General features: G+C 30.1%; 1 protein-coding gene across 3 annotated transcripts in view; it reads right to left on the bottom strand.

Moving 5' to 3' along the window:
- LOC111635514 (non-canonical poly(A) RNA polymerase PAPD5-like) overlaps positions 1 to 23,099 on the bottom strand; it is a 93,274-nt gene that overhangs the window by 37,926 nt on the left and 32,249 nt on the right. For all 3 annotated transcript variants that reach the window (XM_023380492.1, XM_023380490.1, XM_023380491.1), the window contains exons 2-3: positions 15,212 to 15,335; positions 3,692 to 3,738 (exon numbers count right to left, since the gene is read on the bottom strand). In XM_023380492.1, coding sequence (XP_023236260.1) covers positions 3,692 to 3,738; positions 15,212 to 15,335 — 171 coding nt within the window. The remainder of the gene's footprint in view (positions 1 to 3,691; positions 3,739 to 15,211; positions 15,336 to 23,099) is intronic.

Genomic DNA, 23,099 nt, shown 5'->3' with positions numbered 1-23,099 from the left:
AGATATTTACTTACTCTTTAAGAAAAACGTTGATTGTAAAGATTTTAAACCTTTAAAAATCTCAAAAAACGGCAGAGCACAAATCACATATGCTAACTAGAGCTTTCTGTACAATTTACAGTGCCTCTCAAACCCAAGAAAGTTTAAATTAAAATTAAACAAAAAATATCTCACATAAAATTAATAATTAGGTATATTGTTGCTTACACTTATCTGGTTTTTTTTTTCAATGTCCCTTTAGCCCTTTTAAATATCTATAAACACAATATTCTCTACATAAAAATTTCTAGTATGAATTTTTCATATACAGAATTACCGGTAAATTTTTGAAATTTACCGATAATGATCTATTGGTTTGAGCCAACATGCATAAGTTGTCTGTCGAATCTTGAGGTAGTGATATGAATCTTGTGAATTGGGATAGTATATGTCCCAGGGACTTTATTTGTATCTATTTTTCTTGGGTATTAGTTAATAATTTGTGTGCTGCTGTTCCACATCTGTATTAGGGATTGTATACTGGTTTACCGATTTATCAGTTAACCGATAAATCGGTAAACCAGTATACAATCCCTAATACAGATGTGGAACAGCAGCACACAAATTATTAACTAATACCCAAGAAAAATAGATACAAATAAAGTCCCTGGGACATATACTATCCCAATTCACAAGATTCATATCACTACCTCAAGATTCGGCAGACAACTTATGCATGTTGGCTCAAACCAATAGATCATTAGCACAAAGAAGCATGAAAACATTGATATACATAATATTATTACAGTATGTTTACCACTTTTGCCCAGTATGCCAGTGAATCCAGGGTATCAGCAGATTTCAATGGAACCAACTAAATAAACAGAAATCGTGAACAGCAGAGTTGCTAGAAATTTTTAAACTAATTTTGAAAGAACAATGCATCAATAGTAGCGACAATGCAAGTAATTATCTGAGAAATATCCAACAGAAATTATACCTACTAAAATACGAGGGCAATTTTTTTCCAATCTCCAATGGATCATAAAAGAAAGACAAGTGTAAATAACAAAATGAATTTATTATCGAAAGTTAGGTACAAACATGGTTACTTTTTGACATAATCACCGTAAAGATTTGTCATATCTGTGGACAAGATTTTCTGTCCCTTTATCATAGAATGTTGCCGTCAGTGATTGAGATGATCCTTAATGCTGTTTTGAAGATTGTCATTACTCTTGAACTTCTGCCCTCCTAACCACTTTTTAGTTCAGGAAAGAGGTGGAAGTTGTTTGGCGTTAAATTGGCATTGTACGCCAAGTGTTTAAAAAGTTTCAAGTTAGGTGGAAGTCGAAAGGTGAAAGTCTTCACATCTTTAATCTGTGAAGACTTCCACCTCTTTCCTGAATTGAAAACTTGGCTAGCAAGGCAGAGGTTTGAGACCAATGACTATCTTCAAAATGTTAAGGACCATCTCAATCACTGACGGCAATATTCTATGAAGAGTGGATTTCAAAGCTCACCCACAGATAAACAAATGCCTCAATCCTCACAGTGATTATGTTGAAAAGTAACCATGTTTGTACTTAATTGTAGTACATACAGCTCAAAATTATCTTCTAATGTTTAAATGTTTCGATATTTTAAAATAACTTTAATCACACTGTTTGAAGTATTCCATATTCAAATTGTATTGGTAAAAAGTCTAATAAAAAGCCATGGTCAAGAAAACCATGATTATGGTCAAAAACATTAGTTTAATTAAAATTAATTGTTATTAGGATATAATAAGATTCTTGTGTGTTGTTTGTTTATACCTAACTTTTGGTAATAAATTAATTTTGTTATTTACACTTGTCTTTTTTTCTATGGACCATCGGAGGTTACAAAAAAGAGCAGCCTACGTAATAATGAAAAACAAGCATTTGACAATTTTTAAATCATCATTTTCAAGTTAAAGCCAGTTAAATGTCAATGTGAAAATTCAAACTTTACTTTAAAATGCAAGGAGCAATCATATCATTGGTTGGAAAACACCAATGTAAAAAATGATGATTATTTTTTGAATAATAAGATCTAATTTATCTTCAAAAATAGATCTCCATGCTTTGGAGAATGTATCTGCCTCCCTAAATTTACAGCCTCGTCCCAAAAATTAGCTTTGACAAACATCTTTCTAAGGTATACCAACAAATTGCAAGAACAAACCAACTTAGTATCTTCTATATGAGAAACCCAACTGTATTCTCTTTATTACGAAATGCCAAGGACCCTCTCAACACACACTATTCATCATGGGGTATATTCTATCCCCATTATAGACAACAGATTCAACAAGAAGTGGGATCTACATAAAAGCAATGGCTTGATCTCTCTACAAGCTTATCAAGGAGTATCATTATTCTATACAAAAGGGTCCCTTACCACCACATTAGCAATATTTGCATCTGAAATGATATAAGAGTACTTTTCTTATTACAAGATTAATACATCCTAGTAGGAACTGGACTTATCTAAAACATCCAGAGATTCTCAAAATTTACAAAGCTAATTTTCAAGACAAGGTCATAAATTATAGGGGAGGCAGATACATTCTCCAGAGCATGGAGATCAGTTTTTAAAGAAAGACTATAAATTAGTTCTTATTACTTAAAAAATATATGTAGCACCACTATGTGTTTATTTATTGACTATTTAACTCATTATTATTTATGTACTTTATTTTAATCCATTCATTTTTGATGTTTTACTTTACATTTAATTGTATTTTGTATTAATGTATAATTTTGTAAACTATACATGTATAATTTAAATTTCCATGCACAGATGGGACAAATAATTTTGAAAAAACATTAGTTGATGTTCAGAAGCTTTTTCTTGAATTCAATGTCTTGTTCTCCAGAAGCTCTAATAATGATTCTGTCTGAAGAAGACAGTTTTAGACTGTTGAAAGTGCTTGCAAAATAAATGATTCGGCAAGCGAGCATTCTTGTCGTTGTCCCTATATACTTCTCAATTGTCCCCGTTACTGGATTTTCCAGTTGCACTGCGTATATTCCCGATTTTTCTAAAACGTCGACTTTATCCTGATCATTGCATATACTCCTGCGTAGGTTGGGTAAGGGAGTTAAAGGAAGAGTAAAGCTATATCGCCGGAAAATACGGCTAATAAGTATGGACGGTGCTCCTAGGTACAACAGCGCTGATTGTACTCTAGACATTTCTTTTTTGTTACGTAGTGTGGTAAACGGGAAAAGGGAATCTTTTACCCTACGTAGTACATGTGTAAATTTGGCACTTGTGAATCCTGCATGATGTACTGCCGTTCTTACGATTTCCAATTCGACTTTTATTAGAGCTTGCAATGAGGGAAGTAGCATCGCTCTTCTGATGAGAGCCGCTATGGTGGACAAGTATATAGGGAAGCATATAGGGGCAACGACAAGAATGCTCGTTTGCCGTATCGCAGAACATCAGGACGATATAAAAAAAATAAATGATTTTTTTCGTAACACCGCCAGATAGTGATATACATGTTTCATTTTATATTAATATTTGGCATGTGTAGCTGTATAAACCTTTTTTAATAAACAACTTATTTTTACTTCTTGTGAAATAATTTTTTACGTAACTTGTAGTTGAGAATTATTTCACTGGATCACCATCTTACACTTTTAAAACATTAAAAATAAAAAAACTGACATTCTCTTACCTTGTAGGTAAGTACAAGCCAGTACAAAAGCTGCCAAAAATTTCCACCTGAAAAAGTAAAAAATAATAATTAGTTAATTTTAAGAAATAATTTTATCATCAATCAGTATTGATTAAGTCATAATTTTCAAATAAATTAAGTATGATTCAGAAAGATGGAATGATGTAATAAAATACAGTAGTAAAAAAGAATGAACACAAAGGGAATCAAATATTAAATAATTAATAATTAGAACATTTCAAAAATTTTATAAAGTCTAAGAATAAGCTTTGTTAATTATACTCCTAATGATAAATTTTTGTTAATTCAGGTCAGGCCATAAGTTCATGCATATTTTTATCTACAAAAAAAGCAACAAAAAATTTTAATTATATTTTATTTCAATCTATAATGTATTCACCATTATTTTATACAATTTCTTGCCATCTTGATGGTAGCTTTTTAATCCCGTCTTCGTAAAATGGCCTTTTTTACATTGTTCTCATCCTCAAAAGTTTTCCCTTTAAAAAATTCTGCAAACTGCGAAAAAGATGATAATCACTGGGAGCAATATCTGGCGAATATGGTGGATGAGATAAAATTTCCCAGTTGAAGCTTTTGGGTTTCTCTACAGTTATTTTTGCAGCATGTGGTCTGGCATTGTCATGTTGCAAGAGAACCTGCTTTCTGTTCACTAATGACCATCAATTTTTTTTTCAATTTTTCATTTAAATGCTCTAATTGATGACAATACATTTGAGCTATAATTGTTTGATTAGGTTCTAACAGCTCAAAGTGAATTACACTTGACATATCCCACCAAACAGACAAAAGAATTTTTTTTGGATACAACCCACCTTTTGCAGTCGGTTTTGGCTGCTTGTTGCGATCTGTCCATTGTCTTTTTCTCGTCACATTATTATAGAGGATCCATTTTTCATCTCCAGTAACCAGCCAACCAAGAAAAGGTTCTAAAGTAATGCGGGATAAAAGAGACGTGCAAATGTTTACACATTGTTGTCGATTAGCTATTGACAGTTCATGTGGTATCCATTTTCCTAGTTTTGAAACTTTTCTGATTTGTTGTAGATGTCTATGAACAGTTCCATGAGATGAATTTAAACGTTTTGCAATTTCATCAACTGTTAAAGATGGTTCTGCTTCAACTAGTGCAGAGAGAGCATCATCATCAAAGTCAACAAATCGTCCAGTACAAGCCTTATCCTCCACACTAAAATCATTATTTCTAAATCTTTCAAACCACTTCTGCGCAGTCCTTACACTAATCACAGTTTGATTATGAACAGTATTTAATTTTTTGGTTGCATTTGTAGCATTCTCACCACTTAAAAATAAAAAGTATAAAACATGTCTCTTATATTCATCTGTTACTTCCATTTTAACGAAAATAAACAACTGAAATGTTCCCAATTCGGAACAGTATTATATGAATGAGATCCAATTTAACACTTCAGTGTAAAAAGTATCACATTAGTACAAAAGTATGACAATTTTAACAGCAAAACACGATTTTTCTCAAGGTCATAAAATACGCATGAACTTATGGACTGACCTGATAAAAGGTTTTCTATTAGCTAGTGACGATCATCTCCCGGAGGGATAGGTTAAGTTTTGTGGACAAGCCACGAGGCTGCAGCTCCCCATAGGCTTAAACTGTGATCATTCCATCATGTGATTCATTGATGTCACAACTGACCATAAATTAGAATTATGCACTAAGACTAGGATAGGAGTTACTTATTTTATTTAGCACGAAGACACTTTATTTAGCGAGAGCAGAAAGTCAACTGGCAAATAGATCAGCAGAGGTAAAAGGGCTGTCAGTGCAGTGTAGAGAGGGGGTGTAGCACATGCTGCACTGAACGGCAACATCACTCTTGCTGCCAAGTGATAGCGCATGTAGCAAAGAGGCAATGCCGACAACATAGATTTTTGCACCATTATTTAGAAAGTTAATTGAGTATTTGCAGATCTGCAGTGCTGGATCCAGCAATTGCAATCCGTAATCAATTGGTGTCAAACAGTTTGGCTCAAAATATAAGATATTTGGTATAGAAAGGCCAGTTGCCAGTATGGATTGAAAAGTTTGTTTTTCGTGATGAAAGGAAACATCAGTACTAAAATTTATATTAACAAATGTTTAAAACAGCTGTCTTCTTTTTTTTAAGAAATTATGGTAACCATACTTTGTTTTGGCTGGATTTGGTAACAATATATGATGCAAAATCCACAGTAAGTTGGCTGGAATGGCATACAGTCAATTTTGTACCTAGAGACACAAATGAACCAATTGTAGCACAATGCCAACCAATAAAAAAAAAAACACTAATCTCTTTTAAAAAATAAACTTAAAAAGAATAAAAAAAACAGAACAAACAGCAAAAGACATTAAAGATTTTTCTCTGAAGTTGAAAAGAGCAGTCACAATGATGGAAGGAAATACTATCAAATATCTTATGAAGAACATTCAAAAGAAACTTCAGAAGGAATGGAAAAAGACTTAAATATATTTTAAAAAACAAACGTTTAAATAAAAGTAAAATCTTTCTGATCACTTTACAAATAAAAAAAGTTTTTGCTTTTTGAATGTTACAGACTTCTACTGTTACAGTCATTATTTTGCACAATACTTAATGTACTTGACCTGCATGGTATGTCTCTAAGATAATAACAGAGAAAGCAGAGTAGAAGATAAATTAGGAATAAAAAGATGAGCAAAATGGGTGAACAAAAAGAGCAGTAAGGTAAAAGAAAATGCTTGCATAAAGATTCATTATCAACGGCAAACTGCCTTAAAAACTTTACTGTGTGGCCTTCCAACTTAATTATGAAAATGAACAAGTGCCAAATAAGAAATTGTAACACAGTATAAATGTTTAGAATATTCATTAAAATTTATATTTGAATTTTGTTCTAAAAAGTTAGTTTTTTACAATGTATCCTTAACCCTTGTACTATCAACTTTTTATTATTACACTGAATACCATGGTGTAAGGGCTGACCCCAGTACTTTCTAAGAATATATTTAAGTGATTTTTTTTATTATATGGTTAATTTCTACTTATACTGAAAGTATAAAATGTTATGTTACATACTTATTTTTTATTATACACAAATAGACAAATATACATATATAAATATAGATTCCTACTACTTTCTCAGCAAGATGACTACTTAATATACTACTGTAGTTCTGGAATTGTCCTATCAAGATGTTATTTACCTTTTGACATTTTCATTATTGTATTCTTGGGCATATTCAATACAATTTAGTTATTCAGAACATTAAAAGTTTGTACATTTAGAACAACAACTTGAATGCATCTTCTCTTTTTCACCTAAGACAAATTTTCATCTCCTCTCTGGTAGGGTGGCAGTTTTTGGTATTTTTCATGGCTTTTTTTTATTGGTGATTTTCTATTTCTAAGAGAAATAACCTTCTCCTAAGCCTTTTTTTCATTCCAATTTGCATTCATGTGTATCCATACTATAAATGTTTTTAGAGTAGCATTGTCAAGAATGTTGAGAAAGAATAACAGTTTATGCTGTTTTCTATTTACAAAGAAACGTAGAACATACAATCATTTGTCCCATTAGAAATGTTCATTTTAGTCATGATCATTTGGTACCAAATTGGAGAGTTCTAAACCCATAAACCGTCAAATTCACAATGTGTTGTTTGAAAAAGTAGGAGATAGATATGATACCGATGAAGAAGTCTTGTATGGTAACTATGAACACTACTCAGATGATAATGAGATTGCTATAATAGAATTGGAAAAGCAATATAATTCTAGCAGTTTATCAAATAATTATTCATCTGAGGACAATTATAAAATTTCAAAAACAAATCAGTAACCATCATTAAGAAATATTTAACAATACCGCACAAAAGTCACCACATAAAATGTCAGAAAGAAACACTGGGACCTATGAAAATGAAAACAATTGACTTTGAGGTCACAGTTGACCCCATGGTAACAGATGTAAGTTTGAATGATACTTGCAAAATAAAGACACTGGCAGAAAATTATTTTTAGACAGGCTAAATTGAGTAAAATTATTAAAAGTCACAAAAGAAAAAAAATTACAAACATTTTTGTAAAAGCAATAAGACTTGGAAATAGGGAGTGGAGTCACCATTGACCCCATGGTAGCTTGTACTTCCATGGGATCAATGACGACTCCCTATATATATCCCAAATTCAATCAAATTGGGCATAGTGACATTTCAGGACATGTGAGAAACATGGTAGTGTGTCTGTCATACATAGTACAATCTTTCAAAGCTTCTAAATTTGCAACACGTTCTTGATAAATCATACTTTTTGACTCCACACTCAAAAATCACCCAGATTAAGATCTGAGAAAACAAGGCAATTGAACAGTATAAAAAATACATGATTAATTGCTCCATTATTAGTGAAATGATGTCACAAACTGTTGTTTACAGTCAATGTCCAATGTAAAAAGGTGCTTTGTCTTGCATGAAAGTAGTTGACTCAAGACATTGTTGCTGTTGTAGTTGGGATACAAGTGTTAAGCATCTTTCGGTATATCTGGGCTATCATGGAGTATACTTCTTCAAAGAAACTGATTCAAGGGATAATATGACTGTGAAACCACAGTGAACTGTAACTTCAAGGCGAATACAGTGGAATCTGCTTGAAAACATGAAAAATCATGACCCAAATGCAACAATTACAGGTTGTTAAGTGTTAGGGTGCAACTATGCAGACACAAATTTAATAGTGAGTGAGAGGTTGTAAGCAATATAGTTCTCGCAAATAAAACCATGCACAAGCAATAAGCATGAAACCTTGCTGATGAGAACAATTGGTTGATATTGTCTCTCTCCTCTTCTCATTGAATACTATGCATGCACCTTAGCACAAGTAGAAGATGGCTTCTTATATCTTTCACCTACTGTATATATAAAAAGTTCTTTGTTTCTTTTTTCAAACAATAGATATATGTAAAGTCATATTAAAGTCATACTGTTTTATTAACATATCATAATAATAATGTTCTTTATCCTTTTGCTGTTTCCAGAAAAGAGGAACACTGTATTTTTGTTTTCATTTTACATATTAATTATGAAGTAATTCTAATAACAAAAGTTTTTCTTTGCTAGTAGTAAGAATCATAGTCAAACCAATTTGATTTTATTTAAATACATTGCAATAATTCACACTTTCTGTGATATAATATGTTTGCACTTTACACCGACGTTTACTATCACTATAACACTTACGTGCAGTGGCATTACAGGAGTGGAGTCCCAGACATGGAAATTTATCTGACTTTTGGAGAAAGATCTTATCCTCTAGCACTTTCAGTAATATAAAACTATCATCATCAGGCGGTACATAGAATATGCTAGTTTAAGCTTTCTGAACGATGTTCCAACAGTTTTACAAATTTCAATATAGAATATTTCGAATGATGTTTCAGATGGTTCAGCTGATTATGGTTTTCGAATGTTATTTAAAAGTTCTTATGTCATAGCACGTAGATAAGAATGATAATAAATAAAAGTATCATAGTGGGAAATGGCCACAAAAGAGCTTAGTTCATGCATTTAATGCGCACCAAGGCAAAATAAGCATATGAGCAACAAAGGAGTATTAATATCTTGAGTTGAGTTGTTTGAAAGCTGTTATCCAAATTTGTGGAAGCTCGAAAGTTGGGGAGTTTCACAGTGTGGTAGTAGAAATGTAGAGTGTTTCCTAAATAAATAGCTCTTTTTGTTCATTACAGCATTTCAGTAATTTTATTGTTCCATAGAGATTGGTAGTTGTGGTCAAGCACTTTCTTTGCTAATTCTGTAACTGGCCTGTTATTTTTGATGTCTTCTTGATGTTCATGGATACGTGAACTTAATTTTCTGGCAGTAGCCCCTATATAACTAGTTTTTTCACCAGATAATGTGTGCTTTAGCAGGATTTGGTAGACACCAGATTTCTCGTTCCACTGGTCCCCTATCATTACATAGCAGTCTTCTTAGATTTGGTTGCGGTGTAATTGGTAGAATATAATCATTACTTCTAAAAAAATGTGCAATTTTTAAGGAAACAGAGCCTAAGTAATGTATCGGGGATGCATTATTTTTAAGTTTCCTTTATTAGAAAGAAAAGATTGTGGAAATAATCTGCTTTTTACATGATTTTTAAGAAAAATGAATTTTGAGTGTGAGTAACCTGCTTTTAACATGGTAGACTTAATAATGGATAATTCATCTTCTACCAGCACCTGAGTAGAAGAGAGAAGGTAAGCCCTCAGTATTAGCGAAGATATAGCAGAGGTTTTGTAGTTGGTAAGCGGCAGCTGGAATGATTTGTGGAGCATTATTATATCTATGATGGACAGAGAATATAAGTTCCAGAGATGTATGTATATCTAAGTCCAGGAAAGATATTCTGTTGTTTTCTTGCTCTTTGACAGTAAAATTAATTGTAGGATGAATAGAGGCTAATATCTGAGTAAATTGAAATAAGTCCTCATTGGAACCATCCCACGCAATTAACACGTCGTCGACGTATCATAGATACATGAGAGGATATTGGCTCATTAAAGGGGCATTGGAAGAGTTGAGGATACAAATCCCTCTCGGGGATTTCAATCTGTATAGTTCATAAAGTAACAGGCAAAATATAAATTAGTCGCAACCCTAACCACGAGTTTGGAATATTCGAGAGAGAGAGAGAGCTTACAAATCCTTGCGCGTAGAATAAATACCCCTAGTTATGTCGTTATAACATTGATAACAGGTAGATCCGAGGTCCGTCCTTCCAAGTTCGTAACTCAGTCAAAGTTCAAATTAGTCCAAAGTTCGAATCAGTCAAAGTTCCAAGTCTATTGAAGACGGTGGCGACGAGAGGCAGGTAATCCACACACACACACACAGTATAGAAAATAACTTTTTCCCTCTTGTATCATCATCGCACTTGTCTTTTATATGGGGCCTCTCTTTTCAAGATTTCCCCATGTACGTCACAGGTGATGATCTTCGTTGACCAATGGTGGGCGAAGTGACAAAATTATGACACAACAGTTAACTCATCCTCTACAAGGAAGTATCCTCGTGGGAACAGAATTTTATGAGCGATTTTTATGAGAAAATTTGTCGGTTGTTTTTCTCATTTGGAGTTAACCCTAACTTTTAACCTAATGAATAAAAATATTCGAATCTCAAATCCAGGCCCTCACACATTTAATCCTCAATTTAGTTGGTGCCCAAATTTATGATTTCAGTTTAACACAACAAACATCAAAAAAATTTCATTTTACACAACAGTTTAAGTTTAACTCAGTATTTTAAAATATTCTTCAATATATTATTTATGTATTTTTCAGTACAATTAAGTATAGTCACATTTCCGTATTGAAGTCCTACTGCAGTTACTTTCAGCTTATACCTGTAAAAAATAGGTGCCTTCATTTCGTACTACATGCTTCACAGCATATGCATTAAACTTATTTTTTTTATTACTTGGTATTTAGTTAAGTTTTATAACAAATTTTATTGAGACAAAACTACTATCCTCCTAGTTCACAAATAATTGTTATTCTTAACATAAGCAATTAAATTGTATTACAAACTCAATCTATAATCAAACTAATAATTGAATACGATTAATGTAACAAAACATCTCTAGTGAGAAAAAATAATGATGCCTATATTTTTTTTATAAATATTAAAGAAATTTTTAGGTTTATGTAAGAAGATGAGAATATATTTAGTGCAGGCTTTTAAAAATATAAAATAATATATCAAAAACAAAAATGAACAGAAGTTCAGAACATGAAACAACAACATTTGCCTAATAACAGTTTCCTAAATTGCACTTATTGTAAAATAACAGAATAAAATATTTATGTTAAATTAATACTTTTATAAAAATGATTAATTGTTTTTAGTTTAGTTTTATGTATATAATTATGTAATTTTTTAATTTTACATATCAATGAAACTAATAAAAACTGATAATTTATAACAAAATGCTTAACATGATGATTATTATATCTTAAACATCATTTTTTTTAATATAAGATCAGATAAAGTTCTTTCTATTATTGAATGAATGTATCAAAAATTATTTTAATGCATAAATGTCATGCTTCTCTGTGCATTATGATTATATCTTGACAATAAAATACTGCTCAATCAAACCTTAGCATTTTTTTCTGTTTGTATGATATAAGAATAAACATAAGAAATAAAAACATTACATAAAAAGTTTCAAATTACTCAGTTTATACAAAGACAGTAGCTACTGTATAATTTAACAGTGAGATTTAGCATATATAATAACACAAGTTTTCTTATATACTTTGATTCACTTTTAACTTTAGTAAGCAGTTATTTATAAGACACAGAATACGATTTGTGTAGGTGCTCTTTAATTGAATGCATTTATAAATGCATTACTCCCACTCATAATAAATGTGTGTTAACACACCTGATGTTTTGTGTGCGCACACGTCACTAGTGCATCCTTCAGCTGTCTGTCTCTACAGACACTTTTGAATCATCCTGTATTTACACTAACTTTTGTATTGTTTTATTATATTGTGTAGGTAAACATACATTAACAAAATAAACTTCAACAAATATCAGAACTCTTATTTATATACCCAACATATTATAAAAAAACACAAAAACTTTCACATCAAATTTAAACTGTGATAACAAAAAATCATTACTGAAGGATGACTGTTATCTATCCTAGTTCACATTTAATTTACTAGCTTGTCAGCAGAATACATTAGAAAATGAGTTATGAAATTTGGATGTTGATGTTATATAAGCATATTTCCTTTATAATTTATCAGAGGTATGAAATCAGAGTCAAAAGCAATTCTTGAGATACTGGAGTTGGAATCAGTAAAAATAACAGACTCCAATTTCTGATAAATTTAAATTGTAATATAAATAATGTTTGTTTAAATTATTTATTTCAAAGATAATTTGATTAATCTATTTTTTTTAATTATAATGTATTTACTCAAATAATCTGTATACTTTTTCCAAAAACTTTTACAAAAAGTCAGATGTGCAGTTTATTTGAAAGAAATTTAGTGATGCAACTGGCAAAACAAAGAGTGCTTCTAGTTACTACACATTTTACTTATTTTGCTAGTGGTAAATTTAGCCAATAGTTAAAAGCAATATCATAGTATGAAACCTTTTGTGCAATCTCATGAAAATAAGAATAAATAAAGCAAGTTAACATCTGAGAGTGATTTACATAATCTTTGTACTTATATTACCTCTTAGATTAAGCTATTGGTTATTCAGCAGTTTTTCACCGGCAATTCAAATTAAACAACATAAATAAGTCTTACTTTCATTTAAGTAGTGAGTTAATTCATTATAAAAAAAACATTACTACAAGTTGCAGATAATTTATCTTTATCAGATATACAAATAATTGGATTATTTTTTCTTGATATTTTTCTCTTTTAATACCATGTTATCTTATAAATCTGAGTGCCACCATACTGAATGCTAAAAACAGTGAGGATAAAAATTAGTATTACGTTAACAAATATTACCTCATGAGTTTCTGAGTCCATATTATTATCTATAGTAAATGTTTATTCCAGGTAGCCAACTATTTAAATTTACCAAAAAATTCCTTCATGGTAAATTTAAACAGTTGGCTACAAAAAATAAGCATTTAATACAGATAATATTGTGTTACTACTATAAATTAGTAAAATTTGTTTAATACCTAATAAATTTAATCAGTCAAGTTTTTTTTTTAAACAAATATCTTAAAAATGGTGCATGTATGAATTATTCAAATAAATACAGTAGAGCATCGTTTATCTGAATCAATTGGGGACTGAGGTTGTTCAGATAACTTATTTTTCGGATAACCGATTATGTATGAAAAAATATATTAACCTACCCCGTGTTGAAATTTTTCTCCATTGCGTGTCGCTTCGCATTGAATTTTCGTCGATGTTAAACCTAACATAAACTTTTTAAAATAATAATCACGGCTATTGTATTGTTAAAAATTATTTCTTTATTTTGCACAAACAAAATAAATAAATTAAAAATATAAAAACCAAAAAAAATATACTTTAGAAGTTGATCTAGTATCAAAAATGTTCAATTCAGCACCATATACAGTACTCAGAAAAACACCACACAAAAGTGCCAGTGCTGCCAGCTAAAACACACACACACACCAACAAAAAAAATATTGGAGTAGCCCACAAAATAGCCAAAGATTACAGCACCACAGCAGTAGCGAAAATTTAAATTTGCCAACTGGAATTCTTTCAGATAACCGACTTTCGGATAAACGATGCTCTACTGTATAGTATTTTATATTCAAACAATATAATCTCAAAAAAAAATTGGTAGATAAAGATGTTCCTGATTTTCTTTTAGTTTCTTTTTGTTAAAACATAACTGTTTTTATTTTCTACACTTTGTTTTCATTGAGGCTTTAAAGTTATTAAATGTTATAATTTCTTTGATAAATAAAATAAAAATCCAGCAACATTCAGTGGCACCATCTGTTACAATATTTTAAAATTTTTTATATTTTTAACTATTATAAAATGGCAAAAAGCTTAATTTTGAGGGTGGGATGGGTATAAATCACTTCATTAACCTTAGTTTTATTTATAAAACTAAGGTTAATAAAGTGATTTATAGCTAAACTTTTCCAGTTTGGATTTATTTCTCTAAGTAGTAGGGATGGGTATTATAAAAAATTGTAAATGCTAATAACGAGTAAAATCATCATTAAGTCTGATTCTACTATGATACACACGTCCTCCTTTATCTCCAACCTTGACTTTTAATCATCAAAATTTAATAGCATCAATAAACAAACCTCACTACAAAATTTCAGAAATTTTCGACAAAAGGTCCAAGAATTATTAAGCTTCAAACAGGATGAACAAAGCTGTGTCACAAACACTAGCATCCATACATACAGAAATTACTTCCAAAATTTTTTGCAGTGCTCAACATTTCAAGGTTAAGTCCAAAAATGTAAAATCTAGGAGTCATTTTTTTAAACCAATTGCCATATTTTCTCTCTGTTATATACAACAGCCAGGTAAGTAAAAAAGCCAAAATGGCACAGCTATATCCTTTAGATGCAAACTTTAATGGGTTATGCTTCCAAAAAGTAGCCTGATAATTCACATTGACAATGATGAAATGTCTTCAATGTTGCACGCATTCAATCAATATAAAAAGTAAATAATTAGTATATTTTTATATTTTTTAGTCATATCTTATATTGATTTATAAATAATCACAGTCAAAGGTATCATAATAAACTGAGGAGCTGGAGTTTGAGTCAAAGTATTTGTGTAATGACTCAGCAGCCCCATAATTTATAAACTTATTAAAATTCCAAAAAAAAAAAAAAAAAAATAATAATAATAATTTTCTGCAAAGGCAAAGTATTCCAATTCTTTCTTTACATTCTGAATTTTGTTACGACCTACAATAGTTTTTCATTCCATTAATTTTGATGCACTTACTGTTGCCTCTGGCCAAAGTGAATTCACCACTTTCTTAATTCGTTCGACAACAGCTAGCCTCATTTGATGTTCCTCTGGAGTCGGAGTCATGTATTTATAGAAATCTTCTATTTCTTCATGCAAACTGAAAATTAAAAATAATTTGATAAATTAGTATTCAAAGATAATCAACTTACCCTATAAAAAATTAAATATAATAAATATATTAATACTATGCATAAACATTTCATACTATATTATAATTCAGTTGAAGAAAATCAGCATGGTGAAAACTGACATATTGACAGCTGGAAAGTGTCACCAGATGTGATAGTTTACTTAGAAAACAAAAAATTACAGATAATTGTAAATATCCCAATCCAGGTGTGGGTGGTTAAATCTTTGATCTCTGAAATCTTTACTTAAGGAAGAGAAAGAAAAAAAAAAAAATGGAGATAAAAGGGAGAACCAATAGCCAAAATGTAAAGACTGGTAAAAATTTGCATAAACATATAACTGGAACTGAGAAAGCCACAGCGACAGTTAACATAGAAACAGACACAATCCTAGAATAAAAACAGGTTTGTTGTTCTGAAAATTTAAGAAATGAAAATACACCTTTTTAAACCATAAGACATCCAGAGAAAAAATAATTGCTCAAATAATGACACACAAGCTATATGATTTTAGAAAATAAGTTACTGTTCAGTGATAATTGACAGTCATTTTAATATTTTGAAAAGTTACATTTGTAAAGAATCTGTTTCATGTTTAGTAAAACATTTTAAAAGGAGATTTTTAATTGTTTTATTATTTTTATTAACAACATAACTTTTCACACCCTTCATTATATTTACATATTTTGAAAAGTTAAAAGCTTATCTTTTCAGTTTGGTATTGTTCTTTCTATATTGGCAACAAGTTCTTTATATACTGGCTACCAGTTCAGCCTTAGGCGATTCAGGTGGTCACTTGTTCTGAACAAACAAAGGCTTCCTATTTTGCTGATATCAGATTAGATTTTATTTTTATCTATATTGGTAAAGCTTATTTATTATTACTTTCTTGCAAGGAGACTTGTAATCAGCAGAGGTGAGGTTATTTCCCTAAGAGAAGAGCTTATTTAATAAACATAATTTCTCACCTGTTCATTAGGATACTTACATACATCTATTATTATTCTCTTTCATAACATATTATTTTTCAACTTTTTACAGCCTAAAAGCCAATCAGTTTAATACAGGAAGTACTATAATTTACTAAACTTTTATTAATATTTAAATAAACATAAAACTTGATTTTTTTTTTGAAATTTTAAATCCAACTTATGCTTGAAACATGCATTAAAAAGTAAAATCTGCTAGTATTTTAATAAATGCAGCTTTATTATTCTTCTACACATTAAATTAACAGATCAATTTTATACTTTAAATCTAATTTTCACAGGCAAGTGAATAATGCATTTCTAAAAATTAAAAAAAAATGATTGAAGATTTTGTTCTTCAATAAAAATTCTCCAAAATCTTATAAGATTTATTCATTGCTTGGAAAAATGATTTAGTATGCATTAGATAATTCTAGAATCTGAAGAGATTACTTCAAGCCTGTGGGTATTAAAATCAGTTATATTTAAATTAATTAAATCAAAATCATATTTCTCCAAAATTTAGTATCATCATCTTTAAATGCTCAATTCAGCTTCATATTGTTTTTTGTGAATTCACTGCATAAAAAATTACATTAATCATTTTCCCTATAGCATCTTTAAACAATTACAATTTTTTTAAAACAAAAATCTATCAAAATGTTCAGTTGAGTCGTCATCCTTTATGTTAAAGTAATTGTCAAGTTAATAAGAAAATACATGAATTCCAGATCAATCTTCATCTTTTATTTTATATTTTTATTATAAAAGATATGTTTTATTGCAAATTTTTGAAACCACAGTGGTCCATGATCAGACATAATAAATTCACATTACTGATAAATAACAGTAAATTCCAAACTGATTTTTGGCCTATCAACATTAAAATGCTCTTATAACAAATGATATAACATCCTGGTTTTTTTTGCTATTACTGTGTAGTTGCATAAACATGTAAACTACTACTTTGTGATCACTTGCACACATTAGCCAATAATCTAAAACTAATTCTCCTTTTCTGAAAGAGAATACATTTTTTGGATCAATTTTATGCAATTTAATTACCAAAATATGGAGAGAGATGCAAGAATAGAACAAAGGATATGTTCTAAAAATTCTGAAAATATTTGCTAAAGTAAAAATGCAATGTCTATTACCTTTATCAGAAAGGAAAGACACACAAACAAATTATTTCACAATTGAAAGGACTAAAAATGTTTCAAGCACAATATATAAATTGATAAAGATGTATAAATGTGATATGAAATGATGTTCCACATGTATAAATTCTTGTTTTAGATCTTGGTATTAAGAAAAAGAGTAATTTCTTTTACATGTAGATATCTTCCCTATTTCTTGTTTTGGATTTGGTGTCAGTTGCTAAATGGTATTCTGTTAAGGCTGTGGTCACACCATGCGATTTTCAGCTGTGCAGGCAACTGCAACCACGACGGCTGTTTCCATTAACTAGTAAACTCCCTTTGAAAAACCAGCGCAACTGCAACTGCGACTAGAAACAAAAAGTTTGTTCTACTCACAACGATTGCAAACGTGCATCCAATCAGCAAATGCCTTTGTGCCACGTCATACGGTGACAACATTGAAAATAGTTCATCATCATGGCGAATAGTTAGAGGATTAATACTTTTACAGAATCGAGATTGATCGAGCTTATTCAGGCTCACTAATACCTGTAGGATTTTAATTTTTAGTTTTATCGAAGATTTTATCTTTTCATGTATTCTTGCCAGCTCTATCAAAATAATTGCCTTTTTCTTTTATTCATTTTAGAAAAGAAACTGCTTGCCATTTTAATAAGAAAAGTGGCTAAAATTCTGTAAATACTCTGAAGTAGAATGTAAAATGTCAGTAAACTCATGAAAGCAGTCAAAAACTAGCTATTGTAATTTTATTGGTTTATTATAGGGTCACGTGTTTCCGAGCTGCAACGCCAGCAAACAATGCGTGACCATGAGAAGACGCATGTGACTCAGGCTTGTTGCATTTGCGGTTGCCTACGCTGCTGGAAATCGCATGGTGTGACCACAGCTTTAGTATCACGTTTTTATCTTTTTCTTTCAAACTATTATCATTACCACTTTTCAGTAACTTGTTCTTGAGAAAAACATAGCAGATTCAGACAGTTACCAGCCAGTATTGTCTATTCATTGAAAAATGGCCTCAAATATGAGATGGATCTACCCCATTTGCTTTTTACTGTGGCTGCAGTCAGCCCACAGCATTCATTATGGCTAATAGAGTGGTCAGCTTGTTTTGTTTTCATTATACCAGTCGCCAGACCTCCTGCATTAACATACAGACATTTTTTACTGAATTAATGCCAGTACTACATACTAGTTTATTAATACTTTTCATGCTATCTGTTCTGCCAGTACACTATACTGGCTCATTTCAAACGAAAAATAGCCCTGTATAATACCCAAATACAAAATCATAGTTTATTCCAAACAATATATTAGAAGATACTTCCAATCTCAACTGTCAAAATATCTAACTCCCTTATTACTTAAAAATACATATAATCATATGTTTTATGCTAAATATCACTTATCGTCTTTAAGACATACTTTTTGTTGTGGGGTGCCTCAGATGTTTGATAATGTTGGTGCAAATTAAGGACTATGATTTTGAAATAACCAATTATAATTCTAATAATGAATACAAGTATTTTCATTGAAATTGTTGTTATTATTTTCAGGCCCTTTATCTTACTCCCCAATAAAAAGAGGTCACATACTTTGTTTCATTCTGCATTATATATACCTGAAGACGTCTGTTATAAACAGATAAAAACATTAGTAAAAATGTGTTTGACTTGAAGTATGCTGATGTAGGTGTTTTGTATGAGTTTAAATTAAAATATCCCAGTATTGGTAATTAATGAAAAACAGGTCAACCACCATTGGCAAGGAATACAATGCTTCGAAGACATCCGAGACTATCAGCTTGGATTCAATGTTCTATATTCAAACGAAAACCATTCCAAACAAACAGATACAACAGAAGTTGAACAAAATGCAACTAAATTGAATGGTTTTTATAATATATTTGACTCTTGCCTATATTTAATAGAGAAGGAAGATATTTCTCCTGCAGCTATCTTATGACAGATCATCAAATTAATACAAGCTACTCATGTACAGAACAAATTTGGGAGTAAAAATGGATGTGGGCTCCATATACCAAGAATTTAAAGAATTTAGGACTAAATTTTTTCTCTGGAGCAAAAGGTTAGTAAACTAGACTTAGAAATTCCAGACTAAAATAGAATAATGGAGCTACAACAATTTACTACTAACAATATATTACATATAATAAATCAAAAATAAATTAATGGTATTCAATTATACTTTGTTAGAGAATAATAATATTAAAGAAAGTTTTCTTTGCTTCTTTAAGGATTTCTTAAAAATAGTATTTTGACAAATGAAGAAATTATTGATATTTCAAATTACTAAAAGACTAAACTAACTATATTATGAATACTGTTTGTAAGAAAAATCAGGTTTGGTCAACTTTTTATTCTAGAAAAAGACCATGAGCTCAGATCTTATGCATGACTGCAGAGTGAAAATCCTTGTTTTATATTGAAGCAAAGCAGGGTAAGCAAATTCTTCTCAGAAATGATTATTTAATGTACAAGAAGAGAATTACTTACAGTTATATTAAGAATTGTTTAGTGGATACTAAAACTTTTTTAGTAGTAGAATTGACCTAGTTAAGCCTAGTCCCTCAATAAACTGTTCATTAAAGGTTAGTGCTGATTTAAAAGTTTTTAGTTGGAAAAAATCAAGGAGAGAAAAACAAAATATTTACAAACGATTTTCAAAATATTCTAAATTTGCTTGATATTATTGGATTGACAAACTTGGATATCTAAGTTATCTACCAAAGAACTAGAAATTATACAAAGTTTATGTAACATAGAGATAATTCCTGCCTTAAAGGAACCAGGGGCAGGTAGACCTAAAGGCTGATTTATTACTTGTCAATAATAGATTAGGTAATTTAACATATTCCCTAAAGACAACAACCAATTACTGGTTAATATTAATTTAATAATAAATCTTCTACTATACCACTAAAATAATAAACAAGCAAAAGACTCATTTGGAAAGCAAATGTTTTCATCCATTTTTAAAAGGACATCTTCAGGCTGTGTTCTAAATTGGAATTAAACATTTTTTGAATGGATCTTAATTTCTTCAAGTTAAATTTTTTACAACAATGCCATTCTTTGGGAATCTTCCCTCTCTCAATATACAAAATCTGGCTAACTATCCTCCAATCAGTAAAGGCAATATAGAAATTAATATCCATTCAAAAAGCATGTAATTCCAATTTAGAACACAGCCTAAAGATGTCCTTTTAATCATAGGCAATTTTATATACAATAAAGACTCATACCAAAGTCTAAAGTATAAATTAATCAAATGCTAACACTAGATTTATCAGCCCATAAATATAATACAATATATTTTATTAGAACTTTAAATCGTCGTCAATAGTCTCTTTTGTTTTCATAATTTTTAAATATTTTACATTTCTTTACTGGATCTATCTAATAAATATTAATATTGAAGCAATCATCCAAATAGTTTAATTTAGTATTTATCATCATTGTTCTTGTTTATTTGGAGTGATTTATGTTATTTCTCAGTAATTTATGGTATAAATTGATCTGAAATTCTAAAATGCAGTAAAAATCTGAAGATTTAGATTCCAGAAATCTAGACAACTTTAGAATCTAAACTTTTTTTAAAAACTTTCTATCAATTTTGCAATATGTTATTTTTCCATATTGTCAGTAATAATTCAGCATGTTCCACATGAAAAGTGCAATGACAACAGTATCATATTATGCAAAGTCTTTTATCAGTAAAGTCAGAGCAAACAAAGTACTATAATAGTTGATCCATTTATTACGATTACAAGTTTTTAAAGTAAAGAAATAACTGTTGTGCACTTCAACATTTGATAACATTTAAAAATCATCATATTCTCTATTTTCCAGAAGAAATTCAAACTGTATTACTTAATGGTAAAAACATTATCATGATTATTTGTTTTTGTTTTCTTCATCCCTACTTAAATTTAAATCTTAAAGTTATTATATAACAAATACAGTTAAAAGTCTGGCATGACAAAATAATAATTTCTTTCATAATAAATACTACTAACCCAATAGTCAATACACATGCCAAACAAACAACCAGATTCTTTATTTGGCTATAAGGCTAAATAATTAACAAGCAATTTGGCAGGCCACCAGGTCATTACCTCTTAATAAATATAACTATAAATAAATAAATTTAAATTTTTAGAATATTCTGAAAGAAAATGAATGGACCAATATAATTACATCTAAGTTAGTCTGGAAGAGCAGACTGGATGGGGGTCCAAGAATAACAACTGGTAGCGTGTCTGCACAGTACGCAGGAGTTACAAGTTCAAGTCCCACTCCAGGCTGATCTTTTCTTCCAGAATATTATAAAAATTAAATTTAATTAATTTATTTATAGTTATTATATTTGTCAAGAGATGGTGGCCTGGCAGCCAGCTCCTACTAAATTGCTTGGTGATTATTTAGCCTTAGTTAGTCTCAAGAATCCAGAAACTTGGATCATTCTAATCCCCAAGTAGTCTATATTTTTAAATGTTTACTGTATTCACAATTTGATAAACAGCATTAAAATTTTTATAAACAAATATATGAATATTTTCCTAAAATGTCTATTTAGTGGCTTTTCCTCATAATGACTATATTTTATAATTATTATTCTTTATTAATATTTAGCAATCAATGGGACTAATATCATTTTCAATTGTAAAATAACTTCCTAGATCTAAAAAAGATTTCTAACAAATTAGACTTTTTCATCAGTGTAATGCAATCTGAAGAAAATCATGCTTAGTAATGAATTTTCAAACATTTCATAAACACTGAACTAAATTATACAATATAATATAATTTTTTTAGTTATCATTTTTAATTGAGCTGTTACACCATAACAAACAATGGTAGAAAATTATGCACTAATCCTTTAAAAAATAAAAAATAGAATGATACTTGTATTTTGCAGTCTTTTTGAAAGGGCTGAATCTAGTTAAAATAAAGAACAACAGCATCTGTCAAATATTTTTTACCATTTATTTCCTTAATTAGCTGTTTTTATTTGTTTGTTTAATAATAATTTCTAGTATCAAGAAAAATGAAACTTCTGAATACGTGTTAATAATTTGCATGACTAATTGCAAAGATTTGACCAAATGATTGGTACAGAAATGAGTGCAGGAGCACAAATACAATATTGTGAACAAAAGGCATAACACCACCTATCCACTTACATTACTGACCCCGAAGTGTAGATGGATCTCCCTAACATCAGGTTAATAAGGCAATCCTGCCAAACCGTTCATATTAGGGCCCTAGAAGTCTTATAGACATACGTGGTCAGCCTGACATGCAAGTGCATAAACTTTAAAGATGGCAGTACTGTATTGTTTTTCATACAAGTATCACCTGATGAAAAACATCACAGCATGGACACAGATTGACTTATATTATTTGCCATTAGGCTTTATCCTAAAATAATTTATGCCTATGTGTTCGTTGTATGTCTCTTTTGTATTCATGTATTTCCTTCCACCTTTTAAATTTTTGTACATGTTATGTCCAAAATGTTTAAAAATAATATTTCAAAAACATTTGGTTCTACACGTTCCAATTTTGGAATTTGTTGG

This window comes from Centruroides sculpturatus, unplaced genomic scaffold (genome assembly GCF_000671375.1).
Source record: "Centruroides sculpturatus isolate CEXI.00-Female unplaced genomic scaffold, Cexi_2.0 scaffold978, whole genome shotgun sequence".
NCBI lineage: Eukaryota > Metazoa > Arthropoda > Arachnida > Scorpiones > Buthidae > Centruroides > Centruroides sculpturatus.
The sequence above is the reverse complement of the archived record's forward strand: the minus strand, read 5'-3'. Positions and strand labels throughout refer to the sequence as shown.